The sequence below is a fragment of the Saimiri boliviensis genome, chromosome 12 (genome assembly GCF_048565385.1).
Source record: "Saimiri boliviensis isolate mSaiBol1 chromosome 12, mSaiBol1.pri, whole genome shotgun sequence".
Taxonomy (NCBI): Eukaryota; Metazoa; Chordata; class Mammalia; order Primates; family Cebidae; genus Saimiri; species Saimiri boliviensis.
In genome coordinates this window covers 46,088,622-46,114,296 of record NC_133460.1, presented here as the reverse complement: position 1 = coordinate 46,114,296, position 25,675 = coordinate 46,088,622, and the positions used below count along the sequence as shown (strand labels likewise).

General features: G+C 34.8%; 1 protein-coding gene across 6 annotated transcripts in view; it reads left to right on the top strand.

Moving 5' to 3' along the window:
* The window catches only part of CTNNA3 (catenin alpha 3), a 1,773,069-nt gene that overhangs the window by 938,436 nt on the left and 808,958 nt on the right, over positions 1-25,675 (top strand). For all 6 annotated transcript variants that reach the window (XM_074382308.1, XM_003928685.4, XM_074382306.1 and 3 more), the window contains one exon: positions 467-619. In XM_074382308.1, coding sequence (XP_074238409.1) covers positions 467-619 — 153 coding nt within the window. The remainder of the gene's footprint in view (positions 1-466; positions 620-25,675) is intronic.

The following is a 25,675-nucleotide window of genomic DNA, read 5'->3' as shown; positions in this document are numbered from 1 at the left end:
TAACTTGGTTTAATTACCATGAAGTCTACAATTTAGCTAATTAAAATTTATCATTAATTCCTCCAACAAGGTAGGCAACATTTTATAATTTATAATTATGAAAATACAAGATGTACAATGTTATTTGTACACATGCATAAACATTCTAATAGCACAATTTCTTCGAACAAAAAAAAGTATTACCATTTTTAATCTGGCTTCTGGTTAAATACAACTTAAGAAAAATTACTTTTGAGATGATGGGAATTACTGCTAGATGATTTTTTTCACCTGGATATTTTGTTTTTTAGTTTCTTAAGGGACATTCTTATATACCCTTAAGGATTGTGATTTTAGGAATTGTGTAAAAACTGAATAAAATGAGTTGTGTAACTAACTACTGAGATTGTATGAAAAGGAAATACCATGGACTATTTCTTGGGAAAAAAAAAAAAAAACAAAAACTGAATTTTTCATTTTTTCTCAGCTCCGCAAGGCTATTATAGATCATGTGTCAGACTCTTTCTTGGATACAACAGTCCCACTTTTGGTTCTCATTGAAGCTGCTAAGAATGGCCGGGAAAAGGAAATAAAAGAATATGCTGCGATATTTCATGAACACACCAGCAGGCTTGTAGAGGTAAGCATGCTAAAACTGTAACTCACTGAAGTCCAGGAGGATGAGGCTCCCATTCTCCGTTTATGGTTGAATTGTACCCAAATAAAAACTTTTGACACCATGTTACAAATACAGTAGGGTCTGGCCAAGGTACTATTAAGGTGTATATGTCCAGATGTATAGATCACTCCACATTGGCTTGTGTTTTTTTTTTTTTTTTAATGCATATTTTAGCAGAGCTTCACAAAGGAACAGGCTAAATGCAGATTTTTTTTTTTTTTTTTTTTTTTTTTTGTAAACCAAGCAAAAGTTTTATTGGGGAAGTACAAGTATACTCCAAAATGCAGATATTTTGTTTTATCCTTACAAATATTTTCTTCCCATTCTGACTTGAATGTATCAGATACTCTATCTCATATCATTTTATTATTTCTCTGCCATCTTTTCTTAGCTGCATTACTCTGTCAGCCTTTCAAGTCATATTTAACTATGTGGCATGACTACTGAATAAGAATATAAGATATACAGGATAGAGAGATCCATGAATAAGCAAATAGGGGTAGTGAATTGGCTCATGTCCCCATAGGGGCAAAAGGAGACAGTAAAACTATTATTCCCTCTGCTTGGATACTTGAGACATGGGAATGCACCGTGATTTTTGGAGCAGGGTAGCATATTACTGAAGGAGTTGTGAAGTGCTGATAGCTTCCCAGGAGGGAGATAACAGAATTTATTGTATTATGAATATCAATAACACAAGTATATTTTAAGAGACAGCCTGAATGGAAGAAATTCTAACACAAATAAGATGACGGTATTCACAAGGCCACAAACCAGTGGCAAGAAGGGAGAAATGTGATTTCCTAGATCCATAGAGCTGAGCTGATATTCAGTATGGTTCATACTCATCAGCGTGGCTGCACCTGCTGTGTATTGCTGGTGTCTGCTCTGGTTGTCTGAGCCCACGCCGTATAGGTTATTAAATGTTTTGATTGCTTCATTTTCCTATACCAGCCATGAATTCTTTGGAGAAATAAGTTTTTTTGGCCCAAATGCTTGTAAAACTTCTTATAATCAGCATGTGAATTAGAATCACATCATTCAATATAACATCTACTGAAAAAGGGAACTTTCTTAACATCTTTAACTCGGATCCTGGGGAAGGAGGTTTCCAATGTAGCTACAGACTCTCTTTATGGATCTCCATCTCCAGAACTAGAAAATGAAAGGAGCGGATGAATACATGATTACTACAATTTGTGCAGTCCAAAACCGTTCTACCTCCAACTCTGAAATTTCTTTTGAATTTCCCGAGAACTCTGTTAGGTTCAGCAAGTGTTACAATTTCAGTTGACCTTAGATGTAAATAAAGATACAAAACCCAAACCAAGCTAATTAGAGTTGGAGCGAATTCCCAGGTTATTAAACTAAATGAAGGGTTGATTCACAAACCTTTAAGCCCATTCATAGTCATTGACATTATTAATGTAATGTTACAGGATAATTTTTAATTAATTAAATTATTTATTATGTATCCAGTTTTATACCTTCATCTACACATTCCAGAAAGATTTATTAACTTGACACACAAAAGAATGTTAAAAGTAAGGGAGGAAAGCAATGGGAACAGATTGTGAAAGACATAACTAAGCATAGTCCCTGACAGTCATGAAAGTGTTATCTAAAAATGTGTTTTCTAAGCTGAAGACACACCAAATTATGAAAACAACTTCTTTTTATGAAATCCTCTGAAAGCAAAACTTGGTTTATACTGACAAAATTGAATTCATCTTCCTATTTTTCAGCTTAGTTTTTCGATGAAGAAGGGTACTTTGGTTAAATAATTTTAAGAAAATAAATACTATCTATAGCTCTGCTTGGAAAATTTACATTCTTGAAAAATCCTGAAGCAAAGAGACCTTTTTAATTTAATTTAAACAAGAGCTTTCCCCAAATCAGCTTATCTCTTTTTCTTTCGTGGCATATTACTAAGACACTACCTTCAAGGAAACTTAGGAATGCTACCTTGTACCAAATGGTAGTTTACCGTTATGTAGACGCAGCTCTAAGAATTTGTTTTAAAGTTTAAGAAGTTTGGAAATTATGCATTCCATGTGAATTCTGAAACAGTAAAATCTTTTGGAATTATGAACTATTGGGAGACTGAAATTGGATCTCATTTAACTCAACATATTACCTTAACACATTATAATGAGATTATATTAGGTTTGAGTGATATTTGAGTTCTGATTTTTATTCTGGTATTGCTTAGAAGCTTTGATCTAAGTTACTTTCATTTCTGGTGAGCTTTTACTATCTAACAAACCATCCTGGAATTTAGTGGCTTAAAGCAACTATTTGTTATCTCTCACTAATCTGTGGGTTGACCAGGAAAAGCTGGGCAAGTTTTGCTTAAGGTTTCTCATGGGATTGGTGTCAGATACTGGCTGGAGATGGAATCTGCCAAAGGTTTGCCTAGTCTTGACATGCTACATGGCATAGTCACATGACTGAAAGTGCATGTTAACTGTCAGCTGGGGGCTTAGCTGTGGTTGTTGACAGCTGCAGCAATACATGGCCTCATGTAGCTTCAGCTTTTCACAGCATAGTGGTTGGGTTCTGAAATGAGAAGTCCCAAATGCAAGCAAGAACTATGAAGTAGAAGCTGTCATTTGTATTCTATTGGTCAAACCAGCTACAGAGCCTTCCCAGACACAGGAGTGGGGAGCAGCGATACTACATTTCTAAACAGAAGGTACAGCAAAGTATTTGTGACCCTACACTTCTCTTCTTAGGGTTTCATTTGCTTTATCTGTAAAATGAAGGTTAGACAGGATAATATCTAAGATCACTCCCAGTTTCTTAAATTCTGTGATGTAACAAATATTTTTTTCAACTGAAAGACTTACAGACTGATAGTTTCCTATAACAGGAGAAAATGAAAATGGTTTTTAAGTATACTGCTTGCACACTAAGTTGCTTCTCTCTCTCTCTCTCTCTCTCTCTCTCTCTGTGTGTGTGTGTGTGTGTGTGTTTATCTTATAAAGAATAAGAAAAAGTACTACAGTTATCTTCCAGAAAAAAATCTTTTTTTTGAAAGACTCTGCCTAAACAAAGCAACAAAGAAAATCATCATTAATTCATTAATTTACTACAAACATTGAGACAAAAGTATCTCTGATAGGGTCCTAGAAAATAGGAGAGCTTAAGTCTATCAGTTTCAGAGGACAATGTGAGTTTTCTTCGTATAGACTGTTTGCAATCCCCCACTTCCTTGCTCCCTACCACCCCTGAAGCAAAGAGACTTCTTTAATTTAATTCTCTTTTTGGGAAGGGGTGGTAGGGAGCAAGGAAGTTGGGGATTGTAAACATGCACATATACTTATCTTATTCCTAAGTTGGGCAATTTGACATAGCAGGGCAGAAAGTCTTACATTCTAAATGACTTCAAGAAAAAACTATTATCAACATGTCTGGGTTTTGATACCTCAACTATGTTTGTCAGAGAAATCTAAAATCAGGGAAGTTGTTGAAGTAAGACTTAAATGAGAAAAAAAAATGCCATTTTTAAAGATTTCAATCAAATCTTTGAAGAAAACCTCCACGCTGTTAAAGAACTCTTTAAATAATGGTTAACATTCAATTTTTACAAAAAAATAGTAAAAAGTAGAAGTAAACACAAAGCAAAAAATGAAATATTAAAAAATTCTGTGGGTAATAATTGGAAAAACTAAAACATCTGGGGAATTAGAGAAAACAAATGAGAATGAGGGGGAAAGTGGCTGATGAATTTGGTCTGACCATGCCTGTTCTCTGTTGGTAACACATCTGACGTGTCCTGCTACACTAATATAGAAGGAGACCTCAGATGTGTCACCACACCTATTATTGTAGTTTAGTATAAAATGATCATGGGTAACGATGGTTATAAAACCTTGGTAGTGCCAGTAACTAGAGAATCTAGATCTTTGTGGCTAATTTTATCTTAGTTATGCTGAACTGAGTACCTATTATGCAAACCTTTCCTACTTTGAACATCCAAGTTACTCTGTGTTCTTGGATCCACAGAACCACAGTGGGGAAGGATAAGAAGTATTTTAAAAGTCATCTTCACATAGTGGTTAGCAATGAATGACAAATGTGTTCAATTAATGACATATGTGTTCATATGCTCCCCAGTACTTTGATCTCACCTTGTTGGTGACTTAGGGCACCATGATCTCTACTGGCTTCCGCCAATAAAATCTATTAAACAGGAGAATAAAATGATGAAATTTAGCTAAAAAATAAAAATATTCATTAATTCTAGAGAGGATTATTGCTTTGAGCCTCCTCTGATGGCAAAGTCTATATAGCTCATGCCCAGTAAATCCATATTGAATGAAGGAAAATATTCATAGCACCAATTAATTTTAATTTTTCTTTCTAAAATATTGACTTTGTGGATTCTAGTAATGACTTGAAATATATGTCTGAGCTCAGTTATTAAGCAGAGAACCTCCCTACCTTATTGCATATAAGTACTTAAAATTAATTCTTCACAGTAATTTTAGTACATAGTAATGCTATTACCATTAATTACCAAAAGCAGACACTATAGACTGTTCCAGAGCTCCCTCATAAAAAGTTTCTGACAATTCAATGACATCTTTCAAGCCCTTTGCTCTCTCAGAGTTATACTTTGTAACCTTAATGTGGTAATATAACTATTATTCAGAGGAATGCCATTACCTTCAATAAATGCATTATTTATTATTACAAAGGCTATTACGATTAAATGGTTATTATTTAATATTTCTCTAAAATCGATTTGTAAAAAACTCACTCTTATTTTTGAATAATATTATAATTTCTTTTCTGCAAGTCAGTTCATGCTGAACACTACAGTCACTACTAACAAAAACAGTGAAATCTCCAGTTTCCCTACAGATTTCATCATGTTAGTTATCATTAAATATGACAGTATTAATGATCTAGGCCTGAAAATTTTCTGTAAAATAAAGAACTTTCTCTATGTAAAAAGCTAGGTTGGTCGGTGCTTTGACTTACTCATCAAAAATTCGTCTATCTTTATGCACCTTATTTTAGTGAGTTTCATGGGAGCATTTCATCAAAAAGGAAAAAGTGGGTGGACATTTAATTATAATACTTCCCTACCACCTACAAAGCTGATTGTTCCCACTCGCAAAATGGTGAGCCAGATTTAGCAAAGCCCCAGTGCCAAGACAGAAGGCTTTAGAGGGGCCTCTTGCTGTTTGCAAGAAGTGCTGATTGCTATGAGCTCTACTGTTTCTTTGCTTTTTGACAGAATGCTGTTCAAGTTTCACACATTGCTTTAATTGGTCATCTGTTATCAAATAAGGATATGTTTGATTATAAATAAATACAGCTTTTACAGTCCCCTTCCATTCTTCCCATTCTTCGTTTTCTTTTCCTCAAAAAAAAAAAAAAAAAAAAAAAACCCATAAAAGAAAAAGAACAAACCCTTACTTAACACTTGTACACAAACCAACAACTGTTCTAAGTGAGCATCTTGGCAGCTCTCCTGTTTTGGTAGGGAAGGGATGCTATAGTCAGGAATGCTTTTATTTATGTAGAACAGAGCACACCGGTGTGACTGCCCACTCCTTGGGTTATAAACTGCTCAGCATCTTAGTCCTTTCACTGTTAAAAAGATGTGGCTGAACATGACCCTTAAAAGCCTAACCTGAATGCATAGTGAGTTCCTTTCCATGTTGTAGAGATTTCTTTATAAATTTTCCACTTACAGTCTTTGGAATATAAGGGTCATGATTCATTTATAGAAAAGAAGAGACTTCCCGCAGTCCAGTAATAGGTATTTTCAAATGGAATATTAGTGTCTTAGAATTCAGAGAAGGGAGAAAACTCTATGGGATTATAGTAGTTTGGGAACTGACATGAAGTAAACAATAAATTGAACCTTGAAAACTAGGCAGGAGTTGGATTTGAAAAAAAAAGAACTTTAAGTAGAGATAACAGCATGAAGAAAGGCACAGTGCTCATTCTTGTGTTCCAGGAATGCACTAGAAAGGAAATCTAGACAGCTAAGTTGGCAGGAACATGAGATGGGGTGGAGGCAGTTGATTAACAGCCTTAAATATTTGATTATCAGGCTGCACAGGTTAGAGTTCATCTTGTACAGCTGGCAGTATATATTTGGAGAACTGTGGTAGCTTCTCACCAGGAAAGGGACTACAGGGAAGTCATATTTTAGTAGAATCTGCGTATGGACTATTTTGCATCTGAATATAAATATTTTTAACCCCTAGCAATTCATTCTAATCTTACATAGATTGTATTTAAAATAAACTGCATTTAAAACCTAACTTATTATTATTGTCATAAATAAAAAAAGAGAGAACAGAACTAGGTTTTGTTGTTGTTGTTGTTGTTGTTGTTGTTGTTGTTGTTGTTGTTTTGAGATGGAATCTCTGTCACCAGGCTGGAGTGCAGTGGCGTGATCTCGGCTCACTGCAACCTACCCCTTCCTGGTTCAAGCGATTCTCCTGCCTTAGCCTCCCGAGTAGCTGGGATTACAGGCGGGCACCACTATGCACAGCTAATTTTTGTATTTTTAGTAGAGATGAGGTTTCACCTTGTTGGTCAGACTGATCTCAAACTCAACCTCAAGTGATCCGCCTGCCTTGGCCTGCTGGGATTACAGGCGTGAGCCACCAAGCCCGGCCAGAATCAGTTTTAATAGTGAAATTAAAACTGAAAAGCAAGTACCCTAGGACTTAACAGCACTAGGTTAAGGCTGGCCAATACAAATTGAGGGAAATTACATGTATAGTTTAAAATTTTCTAGGACCACACTAAAAAAAGTAAAAAAAACTAAACAGGTTAACTGATTTTAACATTTCATTTAATTCAATATACCCCAAACAGTATAATTTCAATATAAATATAATCAATATAAAAGCCGTTAATGAGATATTTTATATTTCTTTTTATGCTAAGACTTAAAATCTGGCATGTATTTTATATTTAAAGCCCATCTTAATCCACCCTGGCCTCATTTTAAGTGCTCAATAGCCACATGGCTTGTGGCCAGGTATCAGACAGTGCAGTTCTAGGTAGATAATGAGCAAGTTGAGAGCTGAAGTGTCTTTATTCATTCATTTAAGACATCGTCTTTAAAGGCTATTGTGATCATATACCCTGCTGGACCTGGAAATACCGTCTAGAACCTTTGTTTTTGTTTCCCTAGTCTGACATTTAGTAAGGGCAGTGTTCAATAAATATTGTACAAATTATTGAGTAAACAAACATCTATTAACCCTATAGAAAATCTTCAAGTGTGGATAACATCATGATTTAATGAGTAAAGTATGCAATATGGAGAGAGACTTGGATTTGAATCCTGGCTAGGTACTCTTAGGAGAAACACATACTATCTCTTATGTCTGCCTTGTGAAAGAGTTGAACCACTGTATCGTGAAGAAAGTAGGATAAAGTACCAAATGCCACACAATGTGGACATCATCGTCCGGGAAGCATTAGTGTTCGCTTTCCTCCCTAAACTTTTTTTTCAAAAATCTTGCCTGAAAAGAGGTCACCTGAATCTTCAGATATGTCTGAAGATTCAAAAAGAAAATTTCACTTAATAAGGTAATTTAAAAATATATATAGTTGTTAGACCCTTGTATCTACTTTCAATTTCAGATAAAATTGTTTTTCAGCAACATTAATAGGTCAAAAGTTGTCATAGGCAAAATCCTCTGCTAAAATTACGTACCCAAAGTTTGTTGTTGTTGTTGTTTTGACACAAGTCTTGCACTCTGTCACCCAGGCTGGGGTGTGGTGATGTGTTCTTGGCTCACGGTGACCTCTGCCTCCCAGCGACCCCTGCCTCCCAGATTCAAGTGATTCTCCTGCTTCAGCCTCCCAAGTAGCTGAAATTACAGGTGCCTGCCACCAGGCCTGGCTAATTTTTGTATTTTTCATAGAGAAGGGGTTTCACCATGTTGGCTAGGCTGTTCTCAAACTCCTGACTTTAGGTGATATGCCCACCTCGGCCTCTCAAAGTGCTGGGATTACAGGTGTGAGCCACCGTGTCTGGCCCAAAGTTTTGATATACAATTAATTGGTATGTGAAACTTCTTTGAACGTGGAAACTTCCCCAAATTGATCGTCATCATGGTATTTGGTCAAGAGGTAACACACAAACATACTAACTGACAACTAGCTGAAGAATAATTCCAGTCTCGAAACTAAACTTTGTTTTAATCATCAGCCTGATCATGCACATTGGGGGTGATCTATTTTAATCAATTCACTATTCCACTCAATTAAACATGAGCCTAATGAGTTCCTACAATGTGCTCTTTAGGGCTTATCTAAACAGAACCCTACTGTTTAAAACCTCGTTCCATTTTTGCCTTTTGTGTTTTAAAATGAGTGTTTCTACTCCCATGCTGGAGTGCTTTTAACAAATCAATAAGCCTTGGGATGCAATTTCATTATCTATAAATGGAAGATGAGAGATTAAAGTAATTTTCTCCATTCCTGGCATTCAAGTTTCTAAAAACCGGAAGAAAGAGTTCTGTTATGTGTTTCCTATGTGTAGGTAATTTGATGGTGAATGGAAGAGGCTAGTTAACCAGACATATTGCAGGAGTGGTTACTTTTTGGCTTTTATAGAATGAAAATAACTTTAAAAATAATAAAAAGAAAAGGAAGAAAATAAAGGAAAAGAAATAAAACATTTAGTAATCTGTGCCAAAATCATGCAAAGTACTTTATACTCATTACCTTATTATGTCAGTGCTCACAACGATTGAGATAAATACTATTATTACCATTTTGCTGATAAGGAAACCCTAGCTGAGAGTAATTAAGTAACTCACTTAAGATCACACGCTAATTTATGGAAGAGTAGGTATCAACTCAGTTCTATCAATGCCAGAGATTAAAGGGGTAAAGGTAGCATAATAAATTTAAAAGTAGAAAGTGAGACCAAGTTTTATATGTTTAATTATTTAAATGAAGAGAAGAGAAACCTTTCTGAAATCTTTTGGACAAGAGACCTGCTATTGAGTACATCAGGCTGCAAAAATTCTGAGTTGATTATATTTCTTCTTATTCCATCTTCCTTAATTAGAGAAGCAGAGAGCTGGGAAGCCCACGGTTCTGCCTGTAAAATCTGCATGCAGTGATTCTTTCTAACTCTTAAGTAACTGTTTAGCTATTGCTTAGTGATTAGTGCAGGACACAAGACCTGAGAAACAGTTATCATCTTTAATAAGAAAGTACAAGTGGTCCATTTGTAAGTTGATTGCTTGGAACCTGGAGTATGTTTTGTCTTTTAGCCAGTGCTATGTGTACTAGTTAGCTTCCTTACTTAATCCTCAAAAGGCTATAGACTTCCTAATAGAAGTTTAGAATCATAGGGCATTTTGTTAGGAATATTCTTTCTAATCTAAAATACATTTAGAATTGTCACTCCCTATCACTCAGCCCTCCCTCAGCCCTAAGGTAGAGACTGAAAATTCAGATGCTTACAGTAGGATACAAAGAAGTAATGAGTGAAAGAAAAGGCTCAGCAGCATGAGTCTGTGGTGAAATAATGAGTACACACCCAGTCTAAAGGGGTTGGCCTCACCTCGTCCCCAGTTGATTATTGCTGTGCCTGAATGAAGGCCTAGTGTTGTTGAACATTCATTCACATTTCTCAAAAGAACTAAGAAATATGGATTTCAATGTAAAAGGCCATTTATTTTGAAGTGTAGACAGCTAAATCAATTTAAAGCAAAATTAAAGCAAAAACACAATCCCATCACTTATGACAATACGTAATGCCAAGATTCACTAGTTTTGCAATTTCTGCTCTAGGGTCAAGGTTTGAAAAGACAAGGCTCAACAAGATGGATTTTTGTTAAAGATGTCGATAAGATCTAGAGGACATCATTTTGGTGAGAATCAAGTATTGCAACTATGTTGATTTAGGGAAGTGTGTTCCTCCCCGCTTCCTTTCCTGTAGTGATTTCCTTTGAATTAGGAGTTGAAGAGGATTAGAGAAACACAGAGATCAGCTGTTATCCGTTCTCTCCTCTGCTGCTTGCAGGCAATATTAGGGTAGGGGTTAGGTGAGAGGAAGGGGGATCTTGCCAAAGGATTATTCATATGTATATTAGACTAGTTAAATCTGTAGCTGTGTATACCCAGGAAGTTCCTTTCATGAGAAAATTAACCAGGCTTGGTGCTTTCTGCAAGATGGAAATGTTAGATTTGATGCTTTTTAAGAAATGCTTCCATCACTGAAAAACAAAGTCAAATTTACTCTGCATTGTATTGATCTCTTTGTCTAAAGTATAAGCAACATGAAGAGACGAGTTTTCAAATTCACTTTGAAATTTTTGCGAAATTATGCGTGGAGTTCCAAAGTAAATGTGAAGCATCCTTAGAGAGTTTCCCTTTGGAGCTTTGAGTCAGCCTATGACTGTGTACCACAAATTCTCTCTCTTCCTCTCCTCTTTTTTCATTCTATTGTCTTCCTCTCATTATTTTATTCCAGTTATTGGTCTAGTCATATCATCGTGTCAAAAGAGAATATCTACGTTGCTTTAAATTTTTCTTAGCTAGCAATATGATGTTTAAAATTTGCATGATGCTCGCAAAAGGCCAAATATTCCTCAAATAAATTTAAAAATAAAACAGAAGCTCTGATGGTGCTAGAGATTCAATCACAGGCAGAGGAAGTATATACTCTGCCCTCTTGGATCCTGGCATTTAGGGGGAGGAGCTAAATAGAAGTAAATGGCAATTGTGTATGGTTGTAATAAGTGATGAATTACTGGGTTCTGTGGGAACTTCTGCAGAGACTGAGTACGTCTAGGATAAAAGCATTCCAATTTTGAGAAGTAGGCTTCTAAACTATGAACTGAAGAGAATTTAGGGGTTAAACATCAGATTAGAAAAAGGAGACCAGAATAGAGGAAAAGTTTAGAGGCAGAAGGACTGGCAACATTTAGACTGAGGAATGAGTATAGATCTCTATTTGTAAATAAATATTTGTTTCTCTAGTGGACACTGAGAAGCGGATTTGCTGACTCATATGGCACATGTGTGTTGTGTTTAACTTTATAAGAAATCACCAAACTGTTTTCCAAAGGGGCTAGACTATTTTGCATTCCCACTAACAATCTGTGAGAATTCTACTTGCTCCACGTCCTTGCCAATACTTCATATTGACAATTTTTGTGTGTGTTCTGTCTTCTGCTACTTTTAATATGTATCTAGTATTATCCCATAATGCTTTAACTTGCATTTCCCTAATTACAAATGATATCAATTATCTTTTAAATATGTCCATTATTGAGATATAATTCATATACTATGCAGTTCACTAATTTCAATTGTTTCCAGTATTCCACACATGTGCAACTATCATCACAACCAATTTTAAAACATTTTTTCTATCTCCCACAAACTAGGTGACTATTAATCTACTATTAATCTATTAAGCTGTTAATCTACTTTCAAGTCCTACTTTCTATATCTACACATTTTCTTATTCTGGACATTAAATATAAAGAAACCATACAATATGTTGTCTTTGTGACTTTTTTTTTTCCCACTTGGCATAACATTTCTGTCATTGCAGTGACAGAATGTGCCAATAGTATACATTCTGTACTAGTGGCTGTAGTACACAGTCACTAGGCTGATTCAAATTCAATGTCAAATTCAGTGACAATCTGAAATTTTGATAGTGATTGCATTGAATCTATAGATCAGTTTGGGAGTATTTCCATCTTAACAATATTATGTATTCTGATCCATGAACGTGGGATGTCTTTCTGCTTATTTAAATCTTTAATTTCTTTATCCATGTGTAGCATGCATAAGTACTTCATTTCTTCTTATGGCCAGTTCTGTTGTATAGGTGTACTGCATTTCATGCTCTGTTTATAAGTTGGTGAACATCTAGGTCATTTCCACTTTTTTGGGTGTTATGAATAATTCTGATGAACATGTATGTACAAGTTTGTATACAGAAATAGTAGATATGCTATTTCATTTCTCTTGAATATATACATGGGGGTGGCATTTCTGGGTTTAGGTCATATAATAACTTTATGTTTAACAGTTTGTTATGTTTAACTTTATGTTTTTCAAGGGTGCCAGGCTATACCATTTTACATTCTCTTATGCAGTATATGAGGGCTTCAATTCTCTTCATGCCAACACATGTTATTATTTGCCTTTGATTATAGCCGTAATAGTGGGGGTGAAGAGGCTTTTCTCTCTATTTTCCTGTCGGCTAATGATGTCAAATAGCTTTTCATGTGCTTATTGTTCATCTGTATATCCTTTTAATAGAAATATCTGTTTGAATTCTTTGCCCATTTTTGTGAATTCTAGATGTAAGCCACTTATCAGATAATGATTTGCAAAATTTTTCTTCTGTGCTCTCTGTTCTCTTTTCACTTTCTTGATGGTATTCTCTGAAGCATGAAGGTTTTACATTTTGATTAAATGAAATTTATGTGTTTTTTCTTTTGTCATTTATGCATTTGCTTTCATATCTAAGAAATCATTGCCTAGTCCAAATTCATAAAGATTTACTTTTATATTTTCTTCCATGAGTTTTATACTTTTAGCTCTCACAATTAGGTGTTTGATCTATTTTCAGTTACTTTTTGTACATGGTGTTAGATAAGAGTCCAGTATCATTTATTTGCATGTGGATTCCCATTTATTCCAGTTCTTTTCTTGAAAAGACAATTTTTTCCAATTACATGGCTATAAATAAGGCAACCATAAATGTGAGGGTTTATTTGAAGATTCAATTCTATTCCATTGATCTATATGTCAACCTTTATGCCAGTACTACTCTATCTTGATTACTGTATCTTTGTAGTAAGATTTAAAACCAGAAAGTATGAGTCTTCCACTATTGTTCTTCTTTTTATTAAGGTTTTTGGCTTTTATAGGTTCCTTGTATTTTTATATGAATCTTAGGATAAACATAGTTTATTCAGCGACAATCTGAAATTTTGATAGGGATTGCATTGAATCTGTAGATCAGTTTGGGACTATTTCCATCCTAACAACATTATGTATTCTGATGCATGAACATCAGATGTCTTTCTACTTATTTAGATCTACTTTAATTTCTTTCAACAATGTTTTGTAGTTTTCAGTCTGCACTTATTAAATTTGTTCAGTAAATTTTATTATCAATAAATTTTATTCTATTTGATGTTACTGTAAATAGAATTGTTTCTTAATTTCATTTTCAGATTTTTTATTGCAGTGTATTGAAATACGGTTTGTTATTTGTGTATATATATGTGTGTATATATATGTATATATTTGAGATGGAGTTTCACTCTTTTTCCCCAGGCTGGATTGCAATGGTGTGATCTTGGCTCACTGCAGCTTCCACCTCCTGGGGTTCAAGCGATTCTCCTGTGTCAGCCTCCCAGAGTAGCTGGGATTATAGGCACCTGCCACCACACCTGGCTAATTTTGTATTTTCAGTAGAGACAAGGTTTTGTCATGTTGTCCCAGCTAGTCTTGAACTCCTGACCTCTTAGCCACCTAAAGTGCTGGGATTACAGACATGAGCCACAGTGCCCAGCCTGTTATTTGTATATTAATTTTAAATCTTGCAGCCTTGCTGAACTTGTTAGCTCTAATTGTTGTGTGCATGTGTGTTCCATGAAAGGGCTGCATATACAAAGCATCCCTCAAAGGCTGACAGTGAAGAAAACAAAGAGTGAGGCAGACAATCTAGTTTATAGGAAAAGAGTGATTTCTTGAAAGAACTTACAAATGGAAATATGTCTTACACAGCAGCAAGACAGGTCGATCTCTGTACCACAACCCCCGAGTCCTAGGGATTTAATTTGGTGAAAAAGTATATGTGCTCTAGAAGGAATGAGTAGGTAGCTATGGGCCTTACAACCTATGATGTATGCAACACCATCAAGGATTATTTGGGAGGAAAGGGAAGACTTACAGTGAATAGGTGTTTCTATATAAAAAGTAATACATCAACTAGATATCTTGGAGGCATTCCTAGACTTAGGGTTAGTCAGGAGTCACAGTGCAGATCAGCATTTAAATAGAGTCACTCTTGTTCATACAGTGTCTGCGTGTGTATTCCTTAGGATTTTCTATATACAAGATCATGTCATCTGAGAATATAGCTGCACTTCTTCCTTTCCAATTTGGATATCTTTTATTTTCAAGCCCTATTTTCTTATTTTTGTTATTTATATATTTAGAATGCAAGTTCTTTATTACTTATGGGATTTATAAATATGTTCTTTATGTCTATGGCTTGTTTTTCTAATCTCTTCAGATCATCTTGTCCATGACAGAATATTTAATTTCAATGAAATCAAATTTATTAAATTTATTATATATGGATTATACCTTTATGATTTATGTAAGAAACTTATACCTAATCCAGAATTATAAAGACTTTCTTCTATATTTCTCTGGAAGTTCTATAATACTAAGGTTTGCAATAATTATTGTGTTAAAGTTAATTTTTGTATGTGGTGTGAAATAGGGGGATCAAGGCTTACTTGTTTATTGCATATGGATATCTAATTGTTTCAGCTTTATTTGCTGAAAAGACTATCACTTATCTACTAAATCATGTTCACACCTTTGTGAAATATCTATTGACCTATATGTGTGGGTATGCCTCTGGCCTCTGTGTTGTGTTTCATTGATCTGTGTGTCTACTCTTTTTTCAAGATTTCTTTAAAACTGTAGCTTTATAGTAAGTTATGAAATCAGGTGTTGTCAGTCCTCTTTCTTCTTTAAGAAAATTGATTTGGCTACTCTATTTCTTTTGGTTTTCCATGTAAATTTTAGTATAAACCTATTTGTACCTACACAACTACTATTAAGATTAAGATTTGAATCATATTGAATAGCTATATTAGTTTACAAAGTATTGACATCTTAACAGTATTGAGTTCTCCAATCCGTAAACATGGTATAGCTCTCCAATTATTTAGGTCTCCTTTGATTTAGTTTTTAGCATTCAAACATTTTTAATTGTTAAATAGTTGAACAATAAAATTTTCAACCTATTTTTATACTACATAAATCCATTGTAAGCTTTTTAACTTTTTTTTAGTTAATGGGTTTTTCTTTTCTGCATATGGTAAACTTAAAAGTAATTTCAGGAAACTTGCCCATTAAATTAACTAATTTGACTTAAAACTAATTGAAGTAAGATATCTGATGCTGCTTTTAAAATCAAAACTTGTAAGAACCTTAGAAGGCAGTGTAGTTTAATGTAGTAGGAAAGAGCATAGAGTCAAACAAATTCTGATTTTAATACCATGTGAACCTGAGCAACTTAGCCCTTTATTCTCTCACTAAGAAAATGAAGACAGTATATATGGATAGCACACCTATTCATTTATTGTGAGAATCCAATGAGGTAGTACAAATAATATTGCAATAAATATAAACCTAAAAAGTTCTAGATTGAGAAGAAATAAAATTGTCTTTGTTTGTAGATGACATGATAGTCTATGTCAAAAATCCAAAAACATTATCTAAAAAACTCCTTCTGGAAATAACAAGTGATTGTATCAAGGTGGCAGAATATATGATTAATTATAAAAGTCAATTGCTTTCCTATATTCTAGCAACAAACAAATGGAATTTTAAATTAAAAACATATTATCATTTACATTAATATCCTCAAAAATGAAATACTTAGGTATAAATTTAAAATCTATATGAGGAAAACTACAACGTTCTGATGAAAAATATTTTTAAAATCTAAATAAATTGAGATGCTCCATATTTGTGGATAGGAAACTCAGTATTGTCAAACCTGTCCGTTCTTCACAACTTTCTCTATAGATTCAATTCAATTTCAATACAAATCTTAGCAAGTTTTTTTGTGAATATTGATAAATTACTTCTAAAATTTATGTGAACAAGCAAAAGAACAATATGGAATAGCCAACTCCGTATTGAAAGAGAAGTACAAAGTTGGAGGACTGACATTACATGACTTCAAGCCTTATTGTAAAGCTATAGTGACTGAACCAGTATGGTATTTGTACAAAAAAGGCAAATAGATTAATAGTATAGACTAGACAGCACGGAAATAGACTCACATAAAGATAGTGAACCAATATTTAACAGAGAAGCAAAAGCATTACAATAGAGAAAAGATAGTTTTTCAAGAAATGATGCTGAACCAACTGGACATCCAAATGTAGAAAAATGAATCTATACACATTCCTAATACCCTGCTCAAAAATTAACTCAAAATCGGTCATAGACTTACATGTAAACTGCTAAACCATAAAACTTTTAGAAGATAACCTAGGAAAAAATTTAGTTGATTTTGAGAATGGCAACAACTTTTTAAATACTACACCGAAGTCATGATTAATGAAGGAAACAATTGATATGCTGGACTTCATTAAAATTTAAAAAAAATTCTGTTCTTCAAAACAGAATTTTTTGAAGAACAGAATTTTTTTTATTTTGATGAAGTCCAGCATATCAATTGTTTCCTTCATTTTCTTCTTAATATGCAGAAAATAAGAAAACAAAGCCACACATGGAAATAATATATTTGAAATACACAGATTTGATAAAAGACTATTATCACCCAAAATGTACACTCTTAAAACTCAACAATAAGAAAACAACCAAACTGAAAATGATTTGAAGCCATGAACAAATCTCTAACCAAAGAAGATATACAGATGTCCAATAAACATATGAAAAGATGTTTAGTATCATATGTCATTGGGGAATTGCCAGTTGAAATAAAGAGATATTATTCCACATCTACTAAAATGGCCAAAATTCAAAATACTGGCAATACCAAATGTTGGTGAGGGTGCAGAGCAAGAAGCACTGTCATTCATTCCTGGTGGGGATGCAAAACGGTACAGCCACTTTGGAAGACAGTTTGGCAGTTTCTTACAAAACTAAACATACTCTTAACCATAAGACCCGGCAGTCACACTTCTTGATATTTATCCAAGGGATCTGAAAACTTATGTTCACACTAGAACCTCCACATGGATGTTTATATGCTTTATTCATAATTATGAAATTATAATTGTGAAATCATATTTCATAATTATGAAATTTATAATTATGAATTTATGAAGCATAATTCACAATTATGCTTTATTCATAATTGCCAAAACATGGAAGTAATCAAGATGTCCTTCAGTAGGTAAATGAATAAGTAAACTGGGGTCTATTCAGACAATGGAATATTACTCAGCCCTGAAAAAATGAGCTACTAAGCCATGAAAAGACATGGGAGAAACTTAAATGCATAGTGACTAAGTGAAAAAAGCCACTAGTAAAGGCTACATCCAATCTGATTCCAACAATATGACATGTGGAAAAGGTGAAGTTATGTGGACAATAAAAACATTAGTGTTTGCCAGGGGTGAGCAAAGAGGTGGAGCACAGAAGATTTCTAGGGCAGTGAAACTATTTTGCAGGACACTGCAATAGTGAATACATGTCATCATACATTTGTCAAAACCGATGGAATATACAACACCAGGAGAAAATCTTTATGTAAACTATGGACTTTGGGTAATAATGAAGTGTCAATGTTCACTGATTTCAACAAATGTACCACTATGGTGCAGGATAGAGACAGAGGGAAAGATTGTCTGTGTGTGAGGATGGGGGTATATGTGTCCTGTCTGTACTTTCTGCTTAATTTTTCTGATCACTTAAAATTGCTCTAAAAATAAATAAATAATTATTTTATTATTTATTAATTGGCTTATTCATTTAAAAAATCTCAGGAAAAATGAGAATCTGGTGGTATGAAAGAAATGTTAAGACAATGTCTCATTTGAAAATGTCTTTTACTAGTGAAAATTTTAATTTATCTCTGATGAATGGTTAACTAATATTATTTAAGCACTTTTGTTAAAACATAGTCAGAAACTCCAGGATATTAATTTTCTAGAAGCTGCAGTACCTTTGTCAGCTAACAGCATGTCAGATATAAAATACACCTAGGAAGGCAGCCACAAGAGGACATTCATACTCAAATTAGCAGATTTATCTGATTTCAAAAATGGAACAATTTTAAACTACATTGGCGAGCAGAACAGAAACCTGAAAGCAGTAGTATCATTTTTTAAAAAGATAACCTTGAAGTTAGTGAAAATGGCTGCAGAATTGTTTTTTAAACACAGAGACACATAAATGGATCTCGCATTTTTGTTTTCAGAATTTTGAAGGTTATTAATCTACAGATTTGTATGTTTTAAGTTATCAGACTTTTCCAATTTCCAAAGCCCCTTTGCATTTAGATTCCGTCGTATATGTTTGGCAAGAGGTAGTGCTGATATCTTTGATGCCAGTGTCGATGAGGTCTTTGGTAAGGACTGACAGCAGGAAGCACAGTCACCAGCTTCCTCTAAGGAATGGACTGTCACTGTCAATTCTGCTGTGTAGAAGTCTGGACTCCTGTCAGTATGACCATCCCATTTGACCTATGAGTTCATGCCAGTGGGGAAAAAAATCCCCTCACTGTGGATGTATTGTATTATTTTTATGATTGTTATAAAGCCTTTTTTAAAAAGCAAGAGGAAGATAAATGAGGAAAAGCATAGGGATCACCCAGGATTTATCTATTTCTTTGCTTGTTTCTAGGATACCTTCCTCCCTAAGAACTGGAGCATAACAGCCCACACCAGAGTAGTTATTCATCACAGGTTCAGATGTGTCTGCTTTTGGAGTCCTGTTTTCTAAATCCCCCAGTATATGAAAACCACATGTCCATGACCTATCCACATGTAATTTCTGGGATTTGTGGTCAGTCTTATACATTTTCTGCAGGGAGCTAATAAAGATTAGATCTGAGTTATGAGAATTATGACTGCCAGGTAGCTAAGTGATGTGCATAGGTCAGTTTTCCATAATTCAATTTGTGTTCAGAAAATTCACAGCTATAAAGCTACCTGCTGCATTAAAACAGGATTGTAGTGATGCGGGGAGAATGTGACCTGCAGGCAGTTTTACAGGAGCTGGAGAGGTCTCAAGGTTTCCCTGGTGTGATCGTTATTTAAAGGCAGAGTTAGCAACTTCCTACTCACAAATATGGCTGCTATTAACCATTTAGTTTTGAAGAATTTCAAGTTTATTTATTATTTTTCCAAGAGTAGGAAGGAGTGTTTTGACCTTGTTAACAGACTGAGTTCCTTTTCAACCCAAGATATGAACACACAGCAAAAAATTAAAAAGCATTAAGGCCTGAGACTATATACTTTCTACACTTATAAACAACATTTAAGTGATATAAAGTCAAAACATTTGAATTAGGTTCTATTCCTGGCTCTGTCACTTGACTTTGACTGTTATGCCTTTGGATAAAACACATTTCACCAGCATTGTATTCCTGTTATGCTTTTAATCTCCAACATATTGATGAAAGGAACATTCTGTTTTCTCTTGGAAAACATCTTGAGATTATTGACTAAAAATGTATAAAGTATGCCATGAATAATCCTGACTAATTCCTAATCATAGTTCCATGGCACTGCATTCCTTTGAGTGCAAACACACACACAATGCATCTATTTTTGGCAGCATATAAACGGCATATTTTTAAAGTTGTGGGTGCAGACTTTTAAGGATTGACTCTATTGAGAGAAAAATAGTTGGGCAAAATTTGATACTTATGGGGAGTCAAGGCACTCTCACCTTCGTTTCTCTCTCCCTCTCTCTCTCTCTACCACAATTTTTGTGTAGAGACAGAAGCTATCCACTCGTAGTTACCTATTGCAGTGAGTGAACCTCTTTGTGATTCCATTTCCTCAAATGCAGAATGGGAACAATATCACTCTACAGAATAGTTGTGAAGCTAAAATTGCACTGTTAATGTGTGGAGGGCTTAGAAAAGGAAAAAAAAATGCTATGCAATAATGCTTGTAGTAATATTAGTAGACATCCTATGTAAATGCTTCTGTGTACCAGACAATGTTACATGCTTTATCTCAGTTAGATGTCGTTTGCCAAATTTTATAGAAGGTTAAGAATGATGAATCAGCTTTTTGACATCACACAGTTAGAAGATAGTGGAGCTAGGATTTGTACCCAGGTCTAAATGGATTCAAAGCTCATAATCTTTTGTTTTCTATTATACCTTTCATAAAATATTTCTCTGTGTCTTCACTAATGATTTTTACCTTGAAATTTGTTTTTCTAACATTATCTAGTATTAATTTTTGGCATTTGCTCCAAATGGCAAAACCAACTTTATTACATCTGATTGGATAGAAGATAGCCTGAGAGGTGGAAAAGCTTAACAGACCTTCTAGTTTGCATTTTTTTTTTTTCGTTTTGCAAATAAGAAAATTAAGGAACATGCTGATGGCATACAGTTAGTTGGTGGAAGGTTAACTGACTACCAGATATCTCAATTGTAAATACCATTAATAATATGACACATTATCTATGCCTTATCATGGAATAATATTGTATGTCTTTTCTTCTCAGCTATATTATGAGCACTTAAAATATGTCCACATTACATACTATTAGATCCTCCATGTATAGAACATATAGTAGCCATTCTGCAATTGTTAATTACATAATGCAATAAATGCAGACACTTACGGAGCATATCCTCTACCAGCAGGCCTGGCTTTTAAGGGATGGTGAGCAGAAACTTTAGTCCTTTAGATATTCTGTACATCTTGACAACATGTTTTTAAATGGTAGAGGTAATACCAGCAGATGAACTTGCTTTGGGTATGATTTTTACCAAGTTTACCGGTTGGCCTTGGCCAATTGCAGAATAACTAAATATGAGCTATCTGGACTTTTTACATCAAATTTAAAAATATTTAGAACCTATGTGGATACTTTTGCATATGCCATACTTGAACAGGCACTAATTACACTTGAAACTAACAACATGTTAACATGATACAGCTCTCTTTAGAGAGCTCCAGACCTTGTTGTGACTTAGAACTCAGAATGTGATGACAGCATAGTGGATGAGAGCTGTGAATTGCTGAGGGTAGGGCTGACTGTGAACAAGTGACAGAGTTTGTGCCAATCCATATAAAATAATGAATCCAAGGTCTTAAATTGTGACTCTTAGCTTTTAAAGAGCTTTTGTGTTAGTGTGGGTAAAACACTTGAGTACCTTAAATTGAAGTAAGATATTCCAAAGGTCTCAAACAATCACTTTTGGGTGCTGACTTCTGAAATACTTTATTACAATTTATTTCTCAACATAAAAACCCTAGAACTCCTAAAGACATGGTGATTATACCTCAGATTCAGGAGTAAACTCAAATAGGCAGTTTCATTTATTAAAAAGCAAAAGAGGCTTAATTACACTGATTATTTTTCTCTGTCATTTGGTAAGCATTTTATTTTAAGGGTATGGATTAGATAATAATCCTGCCTTATGAAACAGTATTTGAGATTTTAAACTAAGCAAATTAGCCAATTATATAATAACATTATCCTGAAATAAAGTCAACTATTTAAAATATAAATGCAAGGCAAACAACTTTTCTCTACTAACCTCTGAGAAGCCAGTGATCATTAGATAATATCTAAAAATACGTGACATAGAGCATTGGAAAGAGGGTGGTCCTGAATCACTGGACAAATATCCTGTCCTCATCCCAATGCGCTCATTGACTAAGTAATCTTGACAAAATATTAATCTTTTTATTAAAAATATGGAAGTCGATGATCTATAAGGTGCTTCTAACACTAAAAAACAAACAAAAAATGTAATTCTTTGATCCAAATTAGAATGTCATGTGCAAAATACATAGAATTTTTTGTTTATTTTTTTTTGAGATGGAGTCTTGCTCTGTTGCCAGGCTGGAGTACAGTGGTGTGATTTCAGCTCACCCGAACCTCCACCTCCCTGGTTCAAGAAATTCTCTTGCTTCAACTTCCCACGTAGTTGGGACTACAGGCATGTGCCAACATGCCCTGCTAATTTTTGTATTTTCAGTAGAGATGGGTTTCATCATGTTGACCAGGATGATCTCAATCTCTTGACCTCGCGATCCGTCCACCTTGGCCTTTCAAGACATAGAGTTCTTAATTATTTGAAGAAACAGTATTTTCGGCCAATTCGAAAGAATAAAAACTATAGTTAGAAGAGCTAAATAAAGAGACAAACAAGCCTTAACAAATTGACCATATTAGTTCTTGGTGCATCCAGATTATCTGTAAAACCTAATAAGTGATCCAAAGTTTCCTTTTTCAGCATGGAGTCAGATCATTTTAGAAGCTCATAGATCTGAGAGCATGCTTTTGCTCTGCCATGGTAGTCAGTTTCTTGCATACTGAAGCCTTGTCACCTGCAGTTCACATTCATCCTTTCCTCCTTCTGCTTTTCCTCCCCTCCCCTTTCTCCTCGTCCTTCTTTGTGTGGATCTCATTTCTACACTTTCTGAATGCATTCTTCCTATACAGTTTTCTCCTTTCTCAATAACTAGAAAGTACCTCACACCAGACATGTTGCAATCCAGTTGAGTGGACTGTAATTTTCCTTAAAGCAGAAATAGACCAGTCGTGTCTGTTCAAGAATGCACTCTAGTATCTCTCCAAAATGGCTTTAGAGTGTCAGTCTCAGATAAACCCAGAGGTCTCATATTTTCAGAAAATATTTTCAATATCTCATATTGGGAGTTAATTTATATATTAGCAAACATCTACATCTAAGTAAAAAGTCATATGCTGATGACTTTATTAATTTTATTTGTAGAAGGTAAATTTGTATGATCTTTCCCCCTTATTCTAGGGGTTTTTCCTCTTTAGAGATTAGGTACTATTCTGTATCTAATTGGATACAATGATGGCTATTCACCTTTTAGATGTCTGAAGAAATATTATTATGTAATATTATCCCTGTAAAATACATATATCTTTCATGTCTATTATAATCAGACAGTGGGGAGGTGTCTGGGATTGGCCAGGCCTGTAGATGCTCCTGTGATCATACCTTGAAGGTAAATACATCCTTGGTTTATATATTGGACAACCTTGGATCTTATGTCCCATAATTTAAGTGTATACTTTACTCTATATCAATGAAAATAAGTTAGAGCTTTGGTCTTTCAGGTTGTTATTTAAAAAAATTATGTGTAAATGGTTAGAAAACCAGGGGCAGGGGAAATGATGTAAAATATAAGCCTACTAACTAAGCAGTATAGTGAAAAGGTGATTTTTATGTATTAAAATATTCCATCACTAGAAATACTGACTCATGAGCAGATGAATATGTCAAACAAATAAACAAAAATTGAGAACACCAGAAGAGGATGCTTTGTCTTGATAATTAGATATCTTGCTAATGTGTGAGAGAATCTTGGTCAACATGCAGTAGAACCCAGCAGAGCCCAAACACTCATCCAACCTGTTGTAGAGGAGAAACTCATGCAGTGTGTAGTGAATGGTATTAGTTTATCTTGAAGGCCTCTTCACCTTTGAAAATCTGAATCTGTGTTTCCCAGTCCTCAGTTTACATAACTTCTAAACTGCAATTACCTGTCTTGGCCCAGCCTCGCTCTATGAGGTCCCCCTTACTCTTCTTGATATCAGACGTTCTCTTTCATGGTACTCCCAAAATACTTTGGTAATGTCTTCAGACATTGTATTTTGACTTACCCACCCCCTAGTCACTGATACATCTATCTTTTCCTGTCCTTGGGAATTTGCTTGTATCATCTCTTTCTTTTCACATAGCCATAGGTCCACCATCATGACCTAAAAAAAAAGCCTTCTTTATTTTTGGTTCAAGTGCCAGAGGCTTCCTTTATCTGAACCAGAAGGCATTGCTTTTACTTCCGAAGTCTACAAAGATATCATTCGTTAAAAATCGAATCATAGGCCAGGCACAGTGGCTCACACCTGTAATCCCACCACTTTGGGAGGCCGTGGCAGGTGTATCATGAGGTCAGGAGTTCGAGACCAGCCTCGCCAACATGGTGAAACTCCATCTCTACTAAAATACAAAAATTAGCCAGGTGTGGTGTCATGCACCTGTAGTCCCCGCTACTCCAAAGGCTGAGGCGGGAGAATCACTTGAAACCAGGAGGCAGAGGTTACAGTGAGCCAAGACCACACCATTGCACTCCAGCGTGGGTAACAGAGTGAGACTCCATCTCAAAAAAAAAAAAAAAAAAAAAAAAAATCTAATTATAATTATCTTTGAGTGTAGCAGTGGCCTTCAAACCTAATATACATAAGAATCACCTAAAGGACTTCATAAAACACTTTATTTGGAAGGGCTGTTTAAACAAAAGTTCTGTTTCACTTGGTGGTTCCATCAATCCACATTTCTAACAAAACCGCAAGTGATACCTGTGATGCTCTTGGACAACACTTTGGGAACAATAGTACAGTCTGGAGAGTAAGCTTTTCGAAGATCAAGGCAAGATTGCTTTTCCTCTCTGTACTATGTATCAACTTCAAAGAGAGATTTCAGCTTCAAAATCCCTTGCTCTACGAAGTGTTCTATGAATAAAGGGCTAAACAAGGTCAAGTGGAATTTAATCATACTTATCTTCTAACTTGTGAAACGACCATAGTGATAACTTTATAATGGCGAAAAGAGAGGCAAGTCAATTGCAAAAGGAGCTTCTGTTTGTCCATGAGAATAATACGTTTGAAAAAGAAATATCCTTTTCACACAGAGAAAAGCAAACTGAAGAAAGCAAAAGAAAAATGAACAGAGCTTATTTAATTCCACTTAAATGGAACTGCCACGTGCTAGAAAATTTAAATTTGTTAATTTCTAGAAGAATTGGGAGAAAGAGACTAGTTCAATGTATAAAAGAAAAATAATTTGATAAAATTGAATATTACAGTGTAATCATATAAAGGTGGTCTGAAAATGTCTGTCTCTGAGATGAAACATAAAATCTTCTAAACCTAGGGAGCATAACTCCAGAGCCTCATAGATGCTGTGACGGTGTGGCACTTCTGTGTCGGTTATATTTTGCATTGTCACTCAGAAACTGTTCTTACAACAGCCCCAGTCTAATTTCTTTCACTAATAAAGTACATGGTGGTATTCTTGCTGATTTGGTA